General features: G+C 35.6%; 1 protein-coding gene across 1 annotated transcript in view; it reads right to left on the reverse strand.

Moving 5' to 3' along the window:
• LOC133560539 (uncharacterized) overlaps nucleotides 1-18290 on the reverse strand; it is a 40627-nt gene that overhangs the window by 4804 nt on the left and 17533 nt on the right. Inside the window, exons 2-4 of the mRNA XM_061913162.1 lie at nucleotides 8659-8920; nucleotides 3664-3864; nucleotides 294-478 (exon numbers count right to left, since the gene is read on the reverse strand). Coding sequence (XP_061769146.1) covers nucleotides 294-478; nucleotides 3664-3864; nucleotides 8659-8801 — 529 coding nt within the window. The 5' untranslated portion in view covers nucleotides 8802-8920. The remainder of the gene's footprint in view (nucleotides 1-293; nucleotides 479-3663; nucleotides 3865-8658; nucleotides 8921-18290) is intronic.

Raw genomic sequence — 18290 nt, forward strand, 5'->3', positions numbered from 1 at the left:
TGCGATTAGGGGGGCGACTTGTGCAGGGTGTACGCTGCCTTCCGCCCGATTGTAGCTGAGATAGGCGCCAGCGCCCCCGAAAGGGAATAAGCGGTAGGAAATGGATGGATGGATTGCGTTACATCCCACTGAGAAAAGTGCTACCACGTTGTTGCAGTTCTCCTCCCCACCAGAGGGCGACACATTTATTTTATTCTTTATGAACCGACCAAACGCTTATATTTAAATCTGGGAAACTTAAAACTGTATGATTTGTGCAAGTTGAAGGTAGATTTTAAAACGTTTGACCTCACCTGTGTCGTGGATGTGAAGCCTGGAAAGCGCGTGACAGAAGGCGCGGCCTGGTTTCTTCTTCAGGTGGACTTTGGGGGTCTCGGCTTGGTGGTCCTGTGTCAGCAACTGACCCACGTTGAACAGGATCTCCTCCTCCAGAGAGCGGACGCACTCCTCAAAGTGCTGCTCGTCCTTCAAGATGTCCCTAAAAAACCCAACTTTAGTACAAACGTACAAATCAGGTTCTATCCGGTCCGCGAGATGAGTTTCGTATTAACATAAAATGAATAAGCGGTAGAAAATGGATGGATGGATGGAGCTGATGTTGCTTATCAGTGATTGTAGACAAAATGTGGATTGTTACATTAATTGTGCAATATGTTGTTGGTAATCTAACCTGTGACATTTCTACCCAAATAAATACTTGTAATAATCTGTACATTTCGTGATGTACTTATATGAAATAATACGTATAATATCTCATGTGTGATTAATGAAATGGGTTCAAATTCACAAGTTTAGTTGTAGAAGATGCTACATATGTACATAATAAACATGTTAGTTCATCAGTTTAGGAAAATTACTAAATTACATTAATAACATCCAGTAATTTTATGTTGCTAATATTATTATTCATTTCATAGATTAAAATTTTAAACCAACTGGAGAATTTTAAAACTCTGCCGGACTCAATTCCACCTATTTGACTGATAAACATTATCACTGCATTTATTCAGGAAGTATAAATAACGACAAATGAAGACATAATACTATTAACTGTAACATTAAGTGTAAAAAAACAACACATGATAGTACACTTTTAGAATGTGCTTGGTCTATTTTTTAAACAAAATAAAAAAAACTGTCTGAAGTTTTCTTTATTATTAAGTTATCATGCCGTGATTTGAGCTAATATAGTTTAGAGGCTTGCTTTTAAGGGTGTTCTGTAAAAGAAAATCTGTAGATTTTCCAGGATGTCACAGGAAAATTTACAGTAGTTCTTACGCCAAATTACTGTAAAATTCACACCTATAGTTGATCGGTAAAATTATGGCAATTGAGCTGCCAGATTTTTTTTTTTACACTGTAAAAGCTTAGGTGGTTTTCATAGTGCATCACTGTATATGGAACATTTTTATTTTTACTGTAAAATCACGGTGACTGAGCTGACTTTTTTTTTAGTACCTGTAAAAATAAACAGTAAAACATAATCTGTAGGTTTTGTAGAAAACTGGCAGCTCAGTCATTATTTTACTGTAAAATTTACAGTGGCTCTTACACCAAATTGTCAATTTAAAAACGCTAACATTTTTATTTTAACGGTGAAATTCTGGCAATTGAGCTTCCAGTTTTGTGACCTTTTTAAAATCTACAGTTGTCGTTTTACAGTGTATAACTGTAAATGGAAAAACCCACCGCTTTTATTTTGGCAGTAAAATTCAGCCGACTGAGCTGTCATTTTTTTTTAACCTCAAAATCAAAATTTTGTTTTTTACAGTCACTGTAAAAGTTTTGTGTTTGTAAATATTAAGGTAAAAAATGGCATCTTGGGACGCCAGAATTTTACCATAAAATTTACATTTTTTTAACACCAAATTACCCCGAATGACTGAGCCATCACTTTTTTTTCCCGTAAAATCTGTGGTCGTTTTTACAATGCATGAATGGAAACTTTTATTTTGACGGTAAAATTCTGGCGATTATGGTCCTAGTATTTTTTACAATAAAATCTATAGGGTTTTTGTTTTTTTTACAGTGACCGTATGTTTTTCCATTCATACTAAAATGACTAACAGTAAAATCCATGGTCATTTTTACAGTGCATTACTGTAAAACGGCACTAATTTTTTTCAGCAGTAAAATTCTGGTCTGCCAATTTTTAACCTCAAAAACTGATGGGGTTTTTTTTTCATTTACGTAAAACATTTTTGGGTATATTTAGGGCTAAAAAAAAAATTGCCACTTAGTCGCTAGATTTTACTATTAATTTTTACAGCAAATTACTGTAATTTGACAAATGACTGTGCCGCCACTTTTTTCCCGTAAATTCTGTCGTTGTTTTTAAAATGCATGAATGGAAAAACGGCACCACTTGTATTTTTACAGTAAAATTCTGGCGACTGAGCTGTCTGTTTTTTTTTAACCTTAAGATCTGAATTTTAGTTTTTTATAGTCACTGTGAAAGTTTTTTTTGTGTAAATTTTAGGGCCAAAAACGGCAACTTGGTCGCCATAATTTTACTACAAAATTTACACCAAATTACTGTATTTTGACAAACAACTGAGCCACCACTTTTTTCTGTAAAATCTGTGGTCGTTTTTAAAATGCATGAAAGGAAAAACAGCACCACTTTTGTCTTGACAGTAAAACTCTGGCGTCTGTGTTCCTAGTTTTTTACTATAATATCTACAGGTTTTTTTGTTTTTATTTTTACAGTGACCGTAAAAAAAGTATTTTTTTCCATTTATACCCAATGACTAACAGTACAATGCATGGTCATTTTTACACTGCGTCTCTGTAAACGGAAAAACGGCACCACTTTTATTTTAGCAGTAAAATTTTGGTGACCGAGCTGACAGTTTTTAACCTCAAAATCTGATGGGAAGTTTTTTTACATTCACGTCAAACATTTTTTTCTACATTTAGGGTACACAAAAATGGCAACTTCGTAGCTACAATTTTACCATTTTAAAGTGGTTTTTACACCAAATTACTGTAATTTGACAAACGACTGAGCTACCACTTTTTCCCCAAAAAAATCTACGGTCCTTTTTACAATGCATGAATGGAAAAACGAACCCAGATTTTTTTTTGTATACAGTAAAATTCTGGCGACTTAGCTGCCAGGTTTTTATTAACCTTAAAATCTGAATTTAATTTTTTTACAGTCACTGTGAAAGTTATTTTTTTGGTGTAAATTTTAGCGCAAAAAATGGCAACTTGGTCGCCAGAATTTTACTATAAAATGTTATTTTTACACCAAATTACTGTAGTTTGACAAACAACTCTTTTTACAATGCATGAATGGAAAAAAAGGCACCATTTTTATCTTGACAGTACAATTCTGGCGCCTGTGTTCCTAGTTTTTAATTATAACATCTATAGGTTTTTACAAATTTCTTTTTTACAGTAACTGTACAAAATAATGGCAACTTCATAGCTAGAATTTTACCATAATTTTTAAGGTGTTTTTTACACCAAATTACTGTAATTTGATAAACGACTGAGCCACCACTTTTTTCCCCATAAAATCCATGGTCCTTTTTACAATGCATGAATGGAAAAACGTCCCCACTTTTTTTTTTTTTTTAACAGTAAAATTTTGGTGACTGAACTGCCAGTTGTTAACGGTCAAACATTTTTTTTCAGGCCGGTCTGCGGTCTTGTCACCTGAAGTCGACCCACAGCACGCCGGCCGTGATGAGGCCCAGCCACTCGCTGGCCTCCCAGTCCTGGGCCAGCATGACAGGGACCACGGTCACCTCCCTGCTGTCGGCGTAGTTCAGCTCCTTCTTGCAGCTGCGAGACGCCTGGTAGGCGGCGGTCATGAAAGGACAAACGACGGCCGCCGACTCCACGGCCGCCGCCATCCTGAAGACGAACAGACGGCGTTAGACCCGGACTTAAGCGTGGACCCTCTCGTCCACAGACTGACCATGCACTGTCAGCTATGAGCATCATTGGTTAAGAAACCTATTGATTTTGGCCCAAGGGTGACTTCGTCTTCTGTTTTTGGAGCTTCGGATTTCAAACAACAACACTATTGATTTTAAATCAGGTCTTGCTTGAGATATCTGAATTAAAACGCCCAATCAGAACACATTTTTTTTAGCACAAAAACAGTTTTTCTGTTTCAGGTCCAGGTGTGAGCAGTTGTCTATGGAAGTGGAATTGTCTCACATCAACATACATACATACACACACACACACACACACATATATATATATATATATACATAAATATATGATATTAATACATATGCATGTATTAATAAATATACAAATGTGATATACAAATAAATAATTTGTATTAATAAATGCATATTTGTAAATGTATTTTTGAGATTTGAAAATATATACAAATAAAATGTATAAATATAAAAATGTGACATTCTCAAAATAACCTTACTTATCTCATCATATGGAATATAACTTACTTCACCAAATATTTATATTTATTGTGATACTTAAGGAGTATATTGTGAATACGTTGAGAACAGGAAGTGAACAAAAGTTTTAGGAACTGCCATGTAAAAGAAAAGGGGTAGGATTTAATAAGCTCTGCTTTTTCCTACTCCTTTACGAACATGTTGAAAAGAGAAACTGGAAATTGTGATGTATCGTGTGTATGCTTGCATGTTTGAAATAAACTCAAACGCAACTCAACCTGCAAATAAATCAAGAATTTGTATAAATAAACGTGTATTTGCAAATATATTTTTGAGATTTGAGTATAAGTATGCTTGATTTTGTATTTGTATTGAATTAGCATATGTGTATGGCTTTTTTGCTTTTGTGTCGATGAGACATTCCTCCCACAAACCAGATGCACAAATAAATGTGACCTACACGCTTCCCTGAAAAACCAGCAGAGGGCACTGCAGCCAGAGCGGTCTGGGTCACAGAACATTATATGCAAAATGCCCGGAGTTCTCGGCACAAAAAACAATCCACGTCTTTAAAGAGAGAACGCTAGCTGCTTATTTTATTGTATCAATGCTGTAGGAGCCTAAATGCTGTTTATGTTCATTTACATTTCATGGAAGATGCTTTATGTTTACTCAGCCAAAAGGGGACTATTTACTTTATTTGTATAATACGAAAATGTATATATTAAATGCTTAAGAGTAATTAGAAGGTTCACTTTGTTTGTAAGTATTAAATTTGTCTAAATAATTTGATGATGTAACTGTTTTAATTGCATATATGGCGAAAGGATCTGGGTGGTAAGGGGGTTTGGATGCAAGGTGTTATGGGTAATGGCAGTCAGGCGCAGTGGAATCGAGCCACACAGTTTTTTGTTCTCACTCTTACTTTTTCTTACTCTTACTTTTTCTAACTCTTCGTTACTGTAACAAACTAGCTTTATTTTTCCATTCATTTGTTCCCACATCGTTATTGTTTTACGTTTTTTGAAGTTGATAAGTAAACTATACAAAACGAAGAGGAACGTCTGGAGTTTTTGTTATTGTCCCAGCAAGCGGAGCAGGAGAAAGTAGAGGAGCGTCAAGCTAAGGCTTCATTAGGAATCTACAAATGCCGTTTGAAGGGGAACATTATCACAATTTCAAAAGGGTTAAAAACAATAAAAATCAGTTCCCAGTGGCTTGTTGTATTTTTTTGAAGTTTTTTTCAAAATTTTACCTGTCCCCGAATATCCCTAAAAAAAGCTTTAAAGTGATTGATTTTCGCTATTTGCGATGCGACTATCCATTTCCCTGTGACGTCATACAGTGCTGCCAATGTAAACAAACAACGGCGAATACCACAGCAAGATATAGCGACATTAGCTCGGATTCAGAGTCGGATTTCAGCAACTTAAGCGATTTAACAGATTACGCATGTATTGAAACGGATGGTTGGAGTATGAAAGTATTGAAGAAGAAACTGAAGCTATTGAGCGAATAGCTATTGACGCTATTCATAGCCATAGTATGGCCGAATAGCTGCGTTAGCATCGCCGGTAAAATGTGCGGACCAAACGATCAGGACTTTCGCATCTCGTGACACTGGATTGGTAAGTGTTTTTTTCTGCATTAAATGTGGGTGGAAGTAAACATAATATAGTTGCAAATGCATCTGCAGGTTATCCATACATCTCTGTGCCATGTCTGCTTTAGCACCGCCGGTAAATAGCATGTTAGCGTTGATTAGCGTAGCATGTTAGCATCGATTAGCTGGCAGTCACGCCGCAACCAAATATGTCTGATTAACACATAAGTCAACATCAACAAAACTCACCTTTGTGATTTCGTTGAATTTATCGTTGCAAATGCATCTGCAGGCTATCCATACATCTCTGTGCCATGTCTGTCATCGCCGGTAAAACGCGGAGACTCTCTGGTACATTCAATGGGGGTCTGGCGGCAGAAACTTTCGCATCTTCGGGCCAGTGGTGCAACTTGAATCCCTACCTGTTAGTGTTGTTACACCCTTCGACAACACACCGACGAGGCATGATGTCTCAAAAGTTCCCAAAAAAAAGTCGAAAAAACGGAAAATAACAGAGCTGAGACCCGGTGTTTGTAATGTGTTGAAAATGAAAATGGCGGCTGTATTACTTCGGAGACGTCACGTTCTGACATCATCGCAAAAAGACCGATAAACAGAAAGGGGTTTAATTCGCCAAAATTCACCCATTTAGAGTTCGGAAATCGGTTAAAAAAGTATATGGTCTTTTTTCTGCACCATCAAGGTATATATTGACGCTTGCATAGGTCTGGTGATAATGTTCCTCTTTAATGACCTTGTCCAGATGTAGATGCTGGCTGCAGTGCCCTCTGCTGGTTGTTCAGGGGAGTGTGTAGGTCCTATTTATTTGTGCATCTGATTTGTGGGAGGAATGTCTCATCGACACAAAAGCAAAAAAAGCAATTCACACATGCAAATCCAATACAAATACAAAATCAAGCATATTTATATTCAAATCTCAAAAATATATTTACAAATACACCTTTTGGTTAGTGCATATGCCTCACAGTACGAAGGTCCTGAGTTCAATCCCGGGCTTTTGTTTTTTTTTTCTGTGTGGAGTTTGCATGTTCTCCCCGTGACTACGTGGGTTCCCTCCGGGTACTCCGGCTTCCTCCCACTTCCAAAGACGTGCACCCGGGGATAGGGCTCGGCGATATGTGCGATATAGAAAATGACTATATCGTGATATTCCAGTATACGTTCTCACGCAGTTGCTTTTAGCTGCGGGCATTACATTACAGGCTCTTCTCGCTCTTTCTTGTTTCTCCTTCTCACAGACAGCTAGCACACCTTCTTACATACCTCACATTCTGTCACTTCATACGCCACAAACGTATACGCCCACACGGAGCAGAGAGGTAGCAGCATGGGTAACGTTAGCTGTGATGCTCGCGGAGCCGTGCGAGTGGTAATACGAGAGAAGGACGGTGCCAATTGGCTTCAAGCGGGAAGATGTCAAACAGACAACCGTAATTTGTTAAGTGTGGGGCACAAGCGTTGCTACCAAAAGTAGCATTACTGCTAATATGTTGCATGATTTGAAAAGTCACCTGCTAATAACTGTTTAATAAATACAGTTTTGGACAATTGACTTAGTTGTGATTTCCTTCTCTGCACAAAAGTTTAAAATAAGCATATAATTATGCAATATGAAGAAGAATGTTTTAATGTAGACGCATAGAATCATCATACTGCTGTGATTATATGTATAGGCCAAGGCAAAATATCGAGATACTGTATTTCCTTGAATTGCCGTAGGGCACATAGTATGCGCCTGCCTTGAATTACTGCCGGGTCAAACTCGCTTCCCAAAATAATTAGCGCATGCGTAGTATTACCGCCTGGTCAAACTCGTGACAACACGAGCCTTTAAATAGACCTCCTTTTTCGACCTGTTGATCTGCCGCTTCTTTTCTTTCTCCTATGTCCCCCCCTCCCTTGTGGAGGGGGTCCGGTCCGATGACCATGGATGAAGTACTGGCTGTCCAGAGTCGAGACCCAGGATGGACCGCTCGTCGGGACCCAGGATGGACCGCTCGCCTGTATCGGTTGGGGACATCTCTACGCTGCTGATCCGCCTCCGCTTGAGATGGTCTCCTGTGGACGGGACTCTCGCTGCTGTCTTGGATCCGCTTGAACTGAACTCTCGCGGCTGTGTTGGAGCCACTATGGATTGAACTTTCACAGTAGGGGGGGGGGGGGGGGTTGCCCACATCTGAGGTCCTCTCCAAGGTTTCTCATAGTCCCACTGGACGTGAATTCTCCCTGCCCACTGGGTGTGAGTTTTCCTTGCCCTTTTGTGGATTCTTCCGAGGATGTTGTAGTCGTAATGATTTGTGCAGTCCTTTGAGACATTTGTGATTTGGGGCTGTATAAATAAACATTGATTGATTGATTGATTGATTGATTGATTGACACTTCCCCTGTCATCATTTTTTTAAACGGAGGAGGCTGATTTCAATACCGGTAATTTGAAATCGCATAAAGGGAAGAAAATTAAGAGCTATTCAGTAGGATTTAAGTTCCAAGTTTACATCACACTCAATTTTTTACTGCGTACCTTTGGTAATTGCCGGAGTGAGAAGAGGTTTTAAATTAATTAGCGCCCCGGTGGCAATTCAAGAAATACGGTACGTATTAGTTGATGTGAGACAATTATACCTCCATAGTTGTCAGGTGTGTGGAACTTACGCGTCGTTGATGTTTCCCGTCACTCCTCCTTCCTGCACGTCCATCCACACCGGCAGGCCGTCCTCCCTGAGGCGCTGGTAGACTTTGAGGACCAGGTCCTGGTCGTCCCACTGGTAGGACAACATGACGTGACGTCGGGACATCTTCGTCGAATGAGTCCAAGATGGAGTCTCTCCTCACAAACACTTCCCGCTTGGTGACGCCTTCGAAGGGTGTGTCTCAATTCCGCGGCTGCATCCTTGGCAGTGCTCCTTCGTGGAGGCTGTCCCAATTAAAAAAAAAAAAAAAGTTCTAAGTGTCCTTTTCACCCATTAGCAGAAAGGTTGCATCCTTGTAGACTTCGCGTCTTTTTTTTCCCGACGTACTTTGCGCGTAAACTATTTTCAACACGAAGACGCCATGCGTAGCGAAAAGAGCGATCTTAAAATTTAAGTATGGTTGTATTCATTCATTTAAAACAGCTGAAAGCGGACATGTCAAGTGATATGCATTTGTGTCAAAATACGAAACCGCGACTGTAATAATGAGCGACCTCCGTGCTGTGTACGTCTCCTTACCCTGTACTTTTCACCACAGATTTTACGGGAATAAAGTGGTAGCTCAGTCTATTGTCAAACTACAGTAATTTGGTGTAAATACGAATAAATTTTATTGTAAAATTTTGGCGACCAAGTTGCCAATTTTTCGCCCAAAAATTTACACCAAAAAAAGCAGAAAAGTTAAACACAAGATCACAATAATCATTAATAGAAGTGAACATTTTCAAATAACATGCAAATGTACACAAAAAACAGCAATAATCAATATTGGTTGATGCACATGTTTATAGTACTTCAGTTTTCCTGCTTTCTTTACGGGCACTGTAAAGGAAAAAAAAAATTAAACCTGTAGATTTTATAGTAAAAAACTAGAAACACAGTCGCCAAAATTTTACTGTTAAGATAAAAGTGGTGCTGTTTTTCCATTCATGAATTGTAAAAACGACAACAGATATACCGTAAAAAAGTGGCGACTCAGTAGTTTGTTAAATTACAGTAATTTGGTGTAAAATCAACTAAATTATATAGTAAAATTCTGGCGACCAAGTTGCCATTATTTCGCCCAAAAATTTACACCAAAAAAAGCAGAAAAGTAAAACACAAGATCACAATAATCATTAATAGAAGTGAACATTTTCAAATAACATGCATATGTACACAAAAAACAGCAATAATCAATATTGGTTGATGCACATGTTTATAGTACTTCAGTTTTCCTACTTTCTTTTACAGTCACTGTAAAAAAAAAAAATAATAAACCTGTAGATTTTATAGTAAAAAACTAGGAACACAGTCGCCAAAATTTTACTCTCAAGATAAAAGTGGTGCTGTTTTTCCATTCATGAATTATAAAACCGCCAACAGATTTTACGGAAAAAAGTGGCGGCTCAGTAGTTTGTTAAATTACAGTAATTTGGTGTAAATTCACAAAATTATATAGTAAAATTCTGGCGACCAGTTGCCATTATTTCGCCCTAAAATTTACACCCAAAAAAGCAGAAAAGTCAAACACAAGATCACAATAACATTAATAGAAGTGAACATTTTCAAATAACATGCAAATGTACACAAAGAAACAGCAATAATCAATATTGGTTGATGCACATGTTTATAGTACTTCAGTTTTCCTGCTTTCTTTTACGGTCACTGTAAAGGGAAAAACAATTAAACCTGTGGATTTTATAGTAAAAAACTAGGAACACAGTCGCCAAAATTTTACTGTCAAGATAAAAGTGGTGCTGTTTTTCCATTCATGAATTGTAAAAATGACAACAGATATTACGGAAAAAAGTGGCGACTCAGTAGTTTGTTAAATTAGTGAAGTGAAGTGAAGTGAATTATATTTATATAGCGCTTTTCTCAAGTGACTCAAAGCGCTTTACATAGTGACACCCAATATCTAAGTTACATTCAAACCAGTGTGGGTGGCACTGGGAGCAGGTGGGTAAAGTGTCTTGCCCAAGGACACAACGGCAGTAACTAGGATGGCACAAGCGGGAATCGAACCTGCAACCCTCAAGTTGCTGGCACGGCCACTCTACCAACCGAGCTATGCCGCCCCAAATTACAGTAATTTGGTGTAAAAACAACTACATTTTATAGTAAAATTCTGGCGGCCAAGTTGCCATTTTTTTTACCCTAAAATTTACACCAAAAAAGCAGAAAAGTTAAACACAGGATTACAATAATCATTAATAGAAGTGAACATTTTCATATAACATGCAAATGTAACCAAAAAACAGCAAAAATCAATATTGGTTGATGCACATGTTTATAGTACTTACATTTTCACTGTAGAATAAATATTTTTAAAAACCTATAGATTTTATAGTAAAAACTAGGAACACCGTCGCCAGAATTTTACTGTCAAGATAAAAGTGGTGCTGTTTTTCCATTCATGCATTGTAAAAACAATCACATATTTTACGGAAAAACGTGGCGGCTCAGTAATTTTATACCAAATTACAGTAATTTTGTATAAACCAACTACATTTTATAGTAAAATTCTGCCATTTGTTTGCCCTAAAATTTACACCAAAAAAAACAGAAACGTTAAACATAAGATCACAATAATCATTAATAGAAGTGAACATTTTCAAATAATATGCAAATGTACACAAAAAACTGCAAAAATCCATATTGGTTGATGCACATGTTTATAATACTTACATTTTCACTGTAGGAGAAATATTTTTTAAAACCTGTAGATTTTATAGTAAAAACTAGGAACACCGTCGCCAGAATTTTACTGTCAAAATAAAAGTGGTGCTGTTTTTCCATTCATGCATTGTAAAAACAATCACAGATTTTACGGAAAAACGTGGCGGCTCAGTAATTTTATACCAAATTACAGTAATTTGGTATAAAACAACTACATTTTATAGTAAAATTCTGCCATTTTTTTGCTCTAAAATTTACACCAAAAAAAGCAGAAACGTTAAACACAAGATCACAATAATCATTAATAGAAGTGAACGTTTTCAAATAACATGCAAATGTACACAAAAAACAGCAATAATCAATATTGGTTGATGCACATGTTTATAGTACTTACATTTTCACTGTAAAATAAATATTTTTAAAAACCTGTAGATTTTATGGTAAAAACTAGGAACACAGTCGCCAGAATTTTACTGTCAAGATAAAAGTGGTGCTGTTTTTCCATTCATGCATTGTAAAAACAATCACAGATTTTACGGAAAAACGTGGCGGCTCAGTAATTTTATACCAAATTACAGTAATTTAGTATAAAACAACTACATTTTATAGTAAAATCCTGCCATTTTTTTGCCCTAAAATTTACACCAAAAAAAGCAGAAACGTTAAACACAAGATCACAATAATCATTAATAGAAGTGAACATTTTCAAATAACATGCAAATGTACACAAAAAACAGCAATAATCAATATTGGTTGATGCACATGTTTATAGTACTTACATTTTCACTGTAAAATAAATATTTTTAAAAACCTGTAGATTTTATGGTAAAAACTAGGAACACAGTCGCCAGAATTTTACTGTCAAGATAAAAGTGGTGCTGTTTTTCCATTCTTGCATTGTAAAAACAATCACAGATTTTACGGAAAAAAGTGGCGGCTCAGTAATTTTATACCAAATTACAGTAATTTGGTATAAAACAACTACATTTTATTGTAAAATCCTGCCAGGTTTTTTGCCCTAAAATTTACCCCCAAAAAAGCAGAAACGTTAAACACAAGATCACAATAATCATTAATAGAAATGAACATTTTCAAAGAACATGCAAATGTACACAAAAAACTGCAATAATCAATACTGGGTGATGCACATGTTTATAGTACTTACATTTTCACTGTAAAAGAAATATTTTTAAAAACCTGTAGATTTTATAGTAAAAACTAGGAACACAGTTGCCAGAATTTTACTGTCAAGATAAAAGTGGTGCTGTTTTTCCATTCATGCATTGTAAAAACAACCACAGATTTTACGGAAAAAAGTGGCAGCTCAGTAGTTTGTCAAATTACAGTAATTTGGTATAAAACAACTACATTTTATAGTAAAATTCAGCCATTTTTTTTTTGCCCTAAAATTTACACCAAAGAAGCAGAAAAGTCAAACACAAGATCACAATAATCATTAATAGAAGTGAACATTTTCAAATAACATGCAAATGTACACAAAAACCCCCAGCAATAATCAATATTGGTTCTTTGATGCACATGTTTATAGTACTTACATTTTCCTACTTTTTTTTTTACAGTCACTTTAAGAAAAATGTTTTAAGACCTGTAGATTTTAAATTTAAAAAACTAGGAACACAGTCACAGGAATTTTCCTGTCAAGATAAAAGTGGTGCTTTTTTTTTTCATTCATGCATTGTAAAAACTGCCCAGGCTTTTTTTAACGTTTGAAAGTAAAGCCCAACATCTTCTACATTACTTATTTAATCTGCAAAAAGTTAATTATGTTCTATTAATGAGTGGCCAGAAAATGTAAGTACTATAAACATGTGCATCAACCAATATTGATTATTGCTGTTTTTTGTGTACATGTGCATGTTATTTGAAAATGTTCACTTCTATCACTGATTATTGTGATCTTGTGTTTGACTTTTCTGCTTTTTTGGCGTAAATTTTAGGGCAAAAAAATGGCACAATTTTACAATAAAATGTTGTTGTTTTACCCACTTGTTTTACTATAAAATCTACAGGTTTTAAAAAATTTTTTTTTACAGTGACCATAAAAAAAGTAGGAAAATTGAAGTACTATAAACATGTGCATCAAAGAACCATTATTAATTATTGCTGTTTTTTGTGTACATTTGCATGTTATTTGAAAATGTTCATTTCTATTAATGATTATTGTAATCTTGTGTTTAACTTTTCTGCTTTTTTTTGGTATAAATTTTAGGGCAAAAAAATGGCAGAATTTTACTATAAAATTTAGTTGTTTCATACCAGATTACTGTAATGTGGTATAAAATTACTGAGCTGTCACTTTTTTCCATAAAATCTGTGGTTGTTTTTACAATGCATGAATGGAAAAACAGCACCACTTTTATCTTGACAGTAAAATTCTGGCGACTGTGTTCCTAGTTTTTACTATAAAATCTACAGGTTTTTAAAAATATTTATTTTACAGTGAAAATGTAAGTACTATAAACATGTGCATCAACTAATATTGATTATTGCAGTTTTTTGTGTACATTTCCATGTTATTTGAAAATGTTCACTTCTATTAATGATTATTGTGATCTTGTGTTTAACTTTTCTGCTTTTTTGGGTGTAAATTTTAGGGCAAAAAAATGGCAACTTGGTCGCCAGAATTTTACTATAAAATGTACTTGTTTTTACACCAAATTACTGTAATTTGACAAACGACTGAGCCTCCACTTTTTTTCCGTAAAATCTGTGGTCGTTTTTACAATGCATGAACGGAAAAACAGCACCACTTTTATTTTGACCGTAAAATTTTGGCGACTGCGTTCCGAGTTTTTTTACTATAAAATCTACAGGTTTTAATTCTTTTTTTTTTTGCATTGACCGTAAGAAAAATTAGTAAAACTGAAGTACTATAAACATGTGCATCAAAGAACCATTATTCATTATTCCTGTTTTTTTTGTGTACATGTGCATGTTATTTGAAAATGTTCACTTATTTAATGATTATTGCGATCTAGTTTTTAACTTTTCAGTTTTTTTTGGTGTAAATTTTAGGGCAAAAAAATGGTAATTTGGTTGCCAAAATTTTACTATAAAATGTAGTTGTTTTTACAACAAATTACTGTTATTTGACAAACTACTGAGACGCCACTTTTTTCCGTAAAATATGTGGTCGTTTTTACAATGCATGAATGGAAAAAACAGCACCACTTTTATCTTGACAGTAAAATTCTGTGTCGCTAGTTTTTACTATAAAATCTACAGGTTTTTAGAAATATTTTTTTTACTGTGAAAATTGAAGTACTATAAACGTGCATCAACTAATATTGATTATTGCTGTTTTTGTGTACATTTGCATGTTATTTGAAAATGTTCACTTCTATCAATGATTATTGTGATCTTGTGTTTGACTTTTCTGCTTTTTTGGGTGTAAATTTTAGGGCAAAAAAATGGCAACTTGGTCGCCAGAATTTTACTATAAAATGTACTTGTTTTTACACCAAATTACTGTAATTTGACAAACGACTGAGCCTCCACTTTTTTTCCGTAAAATCTGTGGTCGTTTTTACAATGCATGAACGGAAAAACAGCACCACTTTTATTTTGACCGTAAAATTTTGGCGACTGCGTTCCGAGTTTTTTTACTATAAAATCTACAGGTTTTAATTCTTTTTTTTTTTGCATTGACCGTAAGAAAAATTAGTAAAACTGAAGTACTATAAACATGTGCATCAAAGAACCATTATTCATTATTCCTGTTTTTTTTGTGTACATGTGCATGTTATTTGAAAATGTTCACTTATTTAATGATTATTGCGATCTAGTTTTTAACTTTTCAGTTTTTTTTGGTGTAAATTTTAGGGCAAAAAAATGGTAATTTGGTTGCCAAAATTTTACTATAAAATGTAGTTGTTTTTACAACAAATTACTGTTATTTGACAAACTACTGAGACGCCACTTTTTTCCGTAAAATATGTGGTCGTTTTTACAATGCATGAATGGAAAAAACAGCACCACTTTTATCTTGACAGTAAAATTCTGTGTCGCTAGTTTTTACTATAAAATCTACAGGTTTTTAGAAATATTTTTTTTACTGTGAAAATTGAAGTACTATAAACATGTGCATCAACTAATATTGATTATTGCTGTTTTTGTGTACATTTGCATGTTATTTGAAAATGTTCACTTCTATCAATGATTATTGTGATCTTGTGTTTGACTTTTCTGCTTTTTTTGGTGTAAATTTTAGGGCAAAGAATGGCAACTTGGTTGCCAAAATTTTACTATAAAATGTAGTTATTTTACACCAAATTACTGTAATTTGACAAACTACTGAGCCGCCACTTTTTTCCATAAAATCTGTGGTCGTTTTTACAATTCATGAATGGAAAAACAGCACCACTTTTATTTTGACCGTAAAATTTTGGCGACGGTGTTCCAGGTTTTTAAAAACATTTTTTTAACAGTGAAAAAATGTTAGTACTATAAACATGTGCATCAAAGAACCAATATTGATTATTGGTAATTTTGTGTGTACATTTGCATGTTATTTGAAAATGTTCACTTCTATCAATGATTATTATGATCTTGTGTTTAACTTTTCTGCTTTTTTGGTGTAAATTTTAGGGCAAAAAATGGCAACTTAGTCACCAGAGTTTTACTATAAAATGTAGTTGTTTTTACACCATCCATCCATTTACTACCGCTTGATTTATTATAAAATCTACAGGTTTTAAAACATTTTTTCTTACAGTGACTGTAAAAAAAAGGAGGAAAATTGAAGTACTATAAACATGTGCATCAATAAACCATTATTGATTATTGCTGGGGGGGGGGGGGGGGGGGGGTTTGTGTACGTTTGCATGTTATTTGAAAATGTTCACTTCTATTAATGATTATCATGATCTTGCGTTTAACTTTTCTGCTTTTTTTGTGTGTAAATTTTAGGGAAAAAATAACAACTTAGAAAAAAGTAGAAAAATTGAAGTACTATAAACATGTGCATCAAAGAACCCATCCATCCATCCATTTTCTACCGCTTATTCCCTTTTTGGGGTCGCGGGGGTCGCTGGCGCCTATCTCAGCTACAATCGGGTGGAAGGCGGGGTACACCCTGGACAAGTCGCCATTTCATCAAAGAACCAATATTGATTATTGCTGGGTTTTTTTGTGTACATTTGCATGTTATTTGAAAATGTTCACTTCTATCAATTATTATTGTAATCCTGTGTTTAACTTTTCTGCTTTGTTTTTTTTCTTGTCCGTGCAGATTAATCAAGGAGGACTTGGACAACAACAGAGCAAAAAGAAATGACACAAACATGTTTAGACCAGTTTGGATGATCATTTAAAAACTAAGTATCTTTATAACCTTTAGAAATTAATAAACTCATGTACTGAAACTGTAGTTGTTGTGATTAATTTCCTCTGCCTTCATTGCAAATAACTATATGATAATATTATACTATTCCAATATTTACTGTTACTGGCTATAATGCAAGCAATGTGACATCAATTGTGAATCACATATTAATAAATAACAGCTAAATAAGAGATTGTAGTAGAAATAGACCGTGAGGACTGTTTCTGGGACATCTTCTGGATTGTCTCCGTGTTTTTAAAAAGGTACATGTCCCACTCTCAACAAGCATAACAATCTATCATGAACTAATAATTAGGAATAACAGCTTTAGAACGCTTTTCATCACGTGACACATCTCCATGACAACCATCTCTCTTAGCCACTTCCTCTGGAATAAGGTAAAGGACCAAGAGAACACAAAAAACTATTCGACATTTTTCTCAATTCCATCCATCCATCCATCCATCCATCCATCTTCTTCCGCTTATCCGAGGTCGGGTCGCGGGGGCAGCAGCCTAAGCAGGGAAGCCCAGACTTCCCTCTCCCCAGCCACTTCGTCTAGCTCTTCCCGGGGGATCCCGAGGCGTTCCCAGGCCAGTCGGGAGACATAGTCTTCCCAACGTGTCCTGGGTCTTCCCCGTGGCCTCCTACCGGTTGGACGTACCCTAAACACCTCCCTCGGGAGGCGTTCGGGTGGCATCCTGACCAGATGCCCGAACCACCTCATCTGGCTTCTCTCGATGTGGAGGAGCAGCGGCTTTACTTTGAGTTCCTCCCGGATGGCAGAGCTTCTCACCCTATCTCTAAGGGAGAGACCCGCCTCATTTCGGCCGCTTGTACCCGTGATCTTATCCTTTCGGTCATGACCCAAAGCTCATGACCATAGGTGAGGATGGGAACGTAGATCGACCGGTAAATTGAGAGCTTTGCCTTCCGGCTCAGCTCCTTCTTCACCACAACAGATCGATACAACGTCCGCATTACTCGCATCCATTCGTAAACTTCGGGTCAGTGAGCAGCAGATACGTGACGTCATTGTAAGGGGCGGGGACAAATGACGTAAGCAGAAAGTGTCTCTAAGGCTAGACTGTCTTTGTTGTGAAAGTTGTTGCTTGGTTGCGCACCTTGTTGTTTATAAGGTCACCTTTAACCTACAAACATATTAATTATTGTGTATATGTTTTTACAAATGATAACAGATGTGAAGAAGAGCATGTATTGTCTTTGTGTGATGATGTACTGTAAATGAAGTGTGGTTGTAAATACAAAATACAATATTGTATGTTAAGTATGTGTCCATGAAAGGGCATTTTATGACTTTTTCTTAATTTGATTACATGCTACGGTATGATTTTATTGTCATAATTTTATTGCGAGATTTTTGTATTCCTTTAATTTAGGTAGCCAGGGACTGCAAATGGAAATGAGATATTTAGCTATAATTTGGTACAGAACATATCCGTCTTAATGTTTCTGTAGATTGTCCCTTCAAAAAAAGACTAAACTAAAACTAATTACATCATTATTTTTTATTTAATTTGTATTTAGCCTTTATTTAACCAAGTAAAATCCCATCGAGATCAAAAATC

Source organism: Nerophis ophidion, linkage group LG01 (assembly GCF_033978795.1).
Source record: "Nerophis ophidion isolate RoL-2023_Sa linkage group LG01, RoL_Noph_v1.0, whole genome shotgun sequence".
Lineage (NCBI taxonomy): Eukaryota > Metazoa > Chordata > Actinopteri > Syngnathiformes > Syngnathidae > Nerophis > Nerophis ophidion.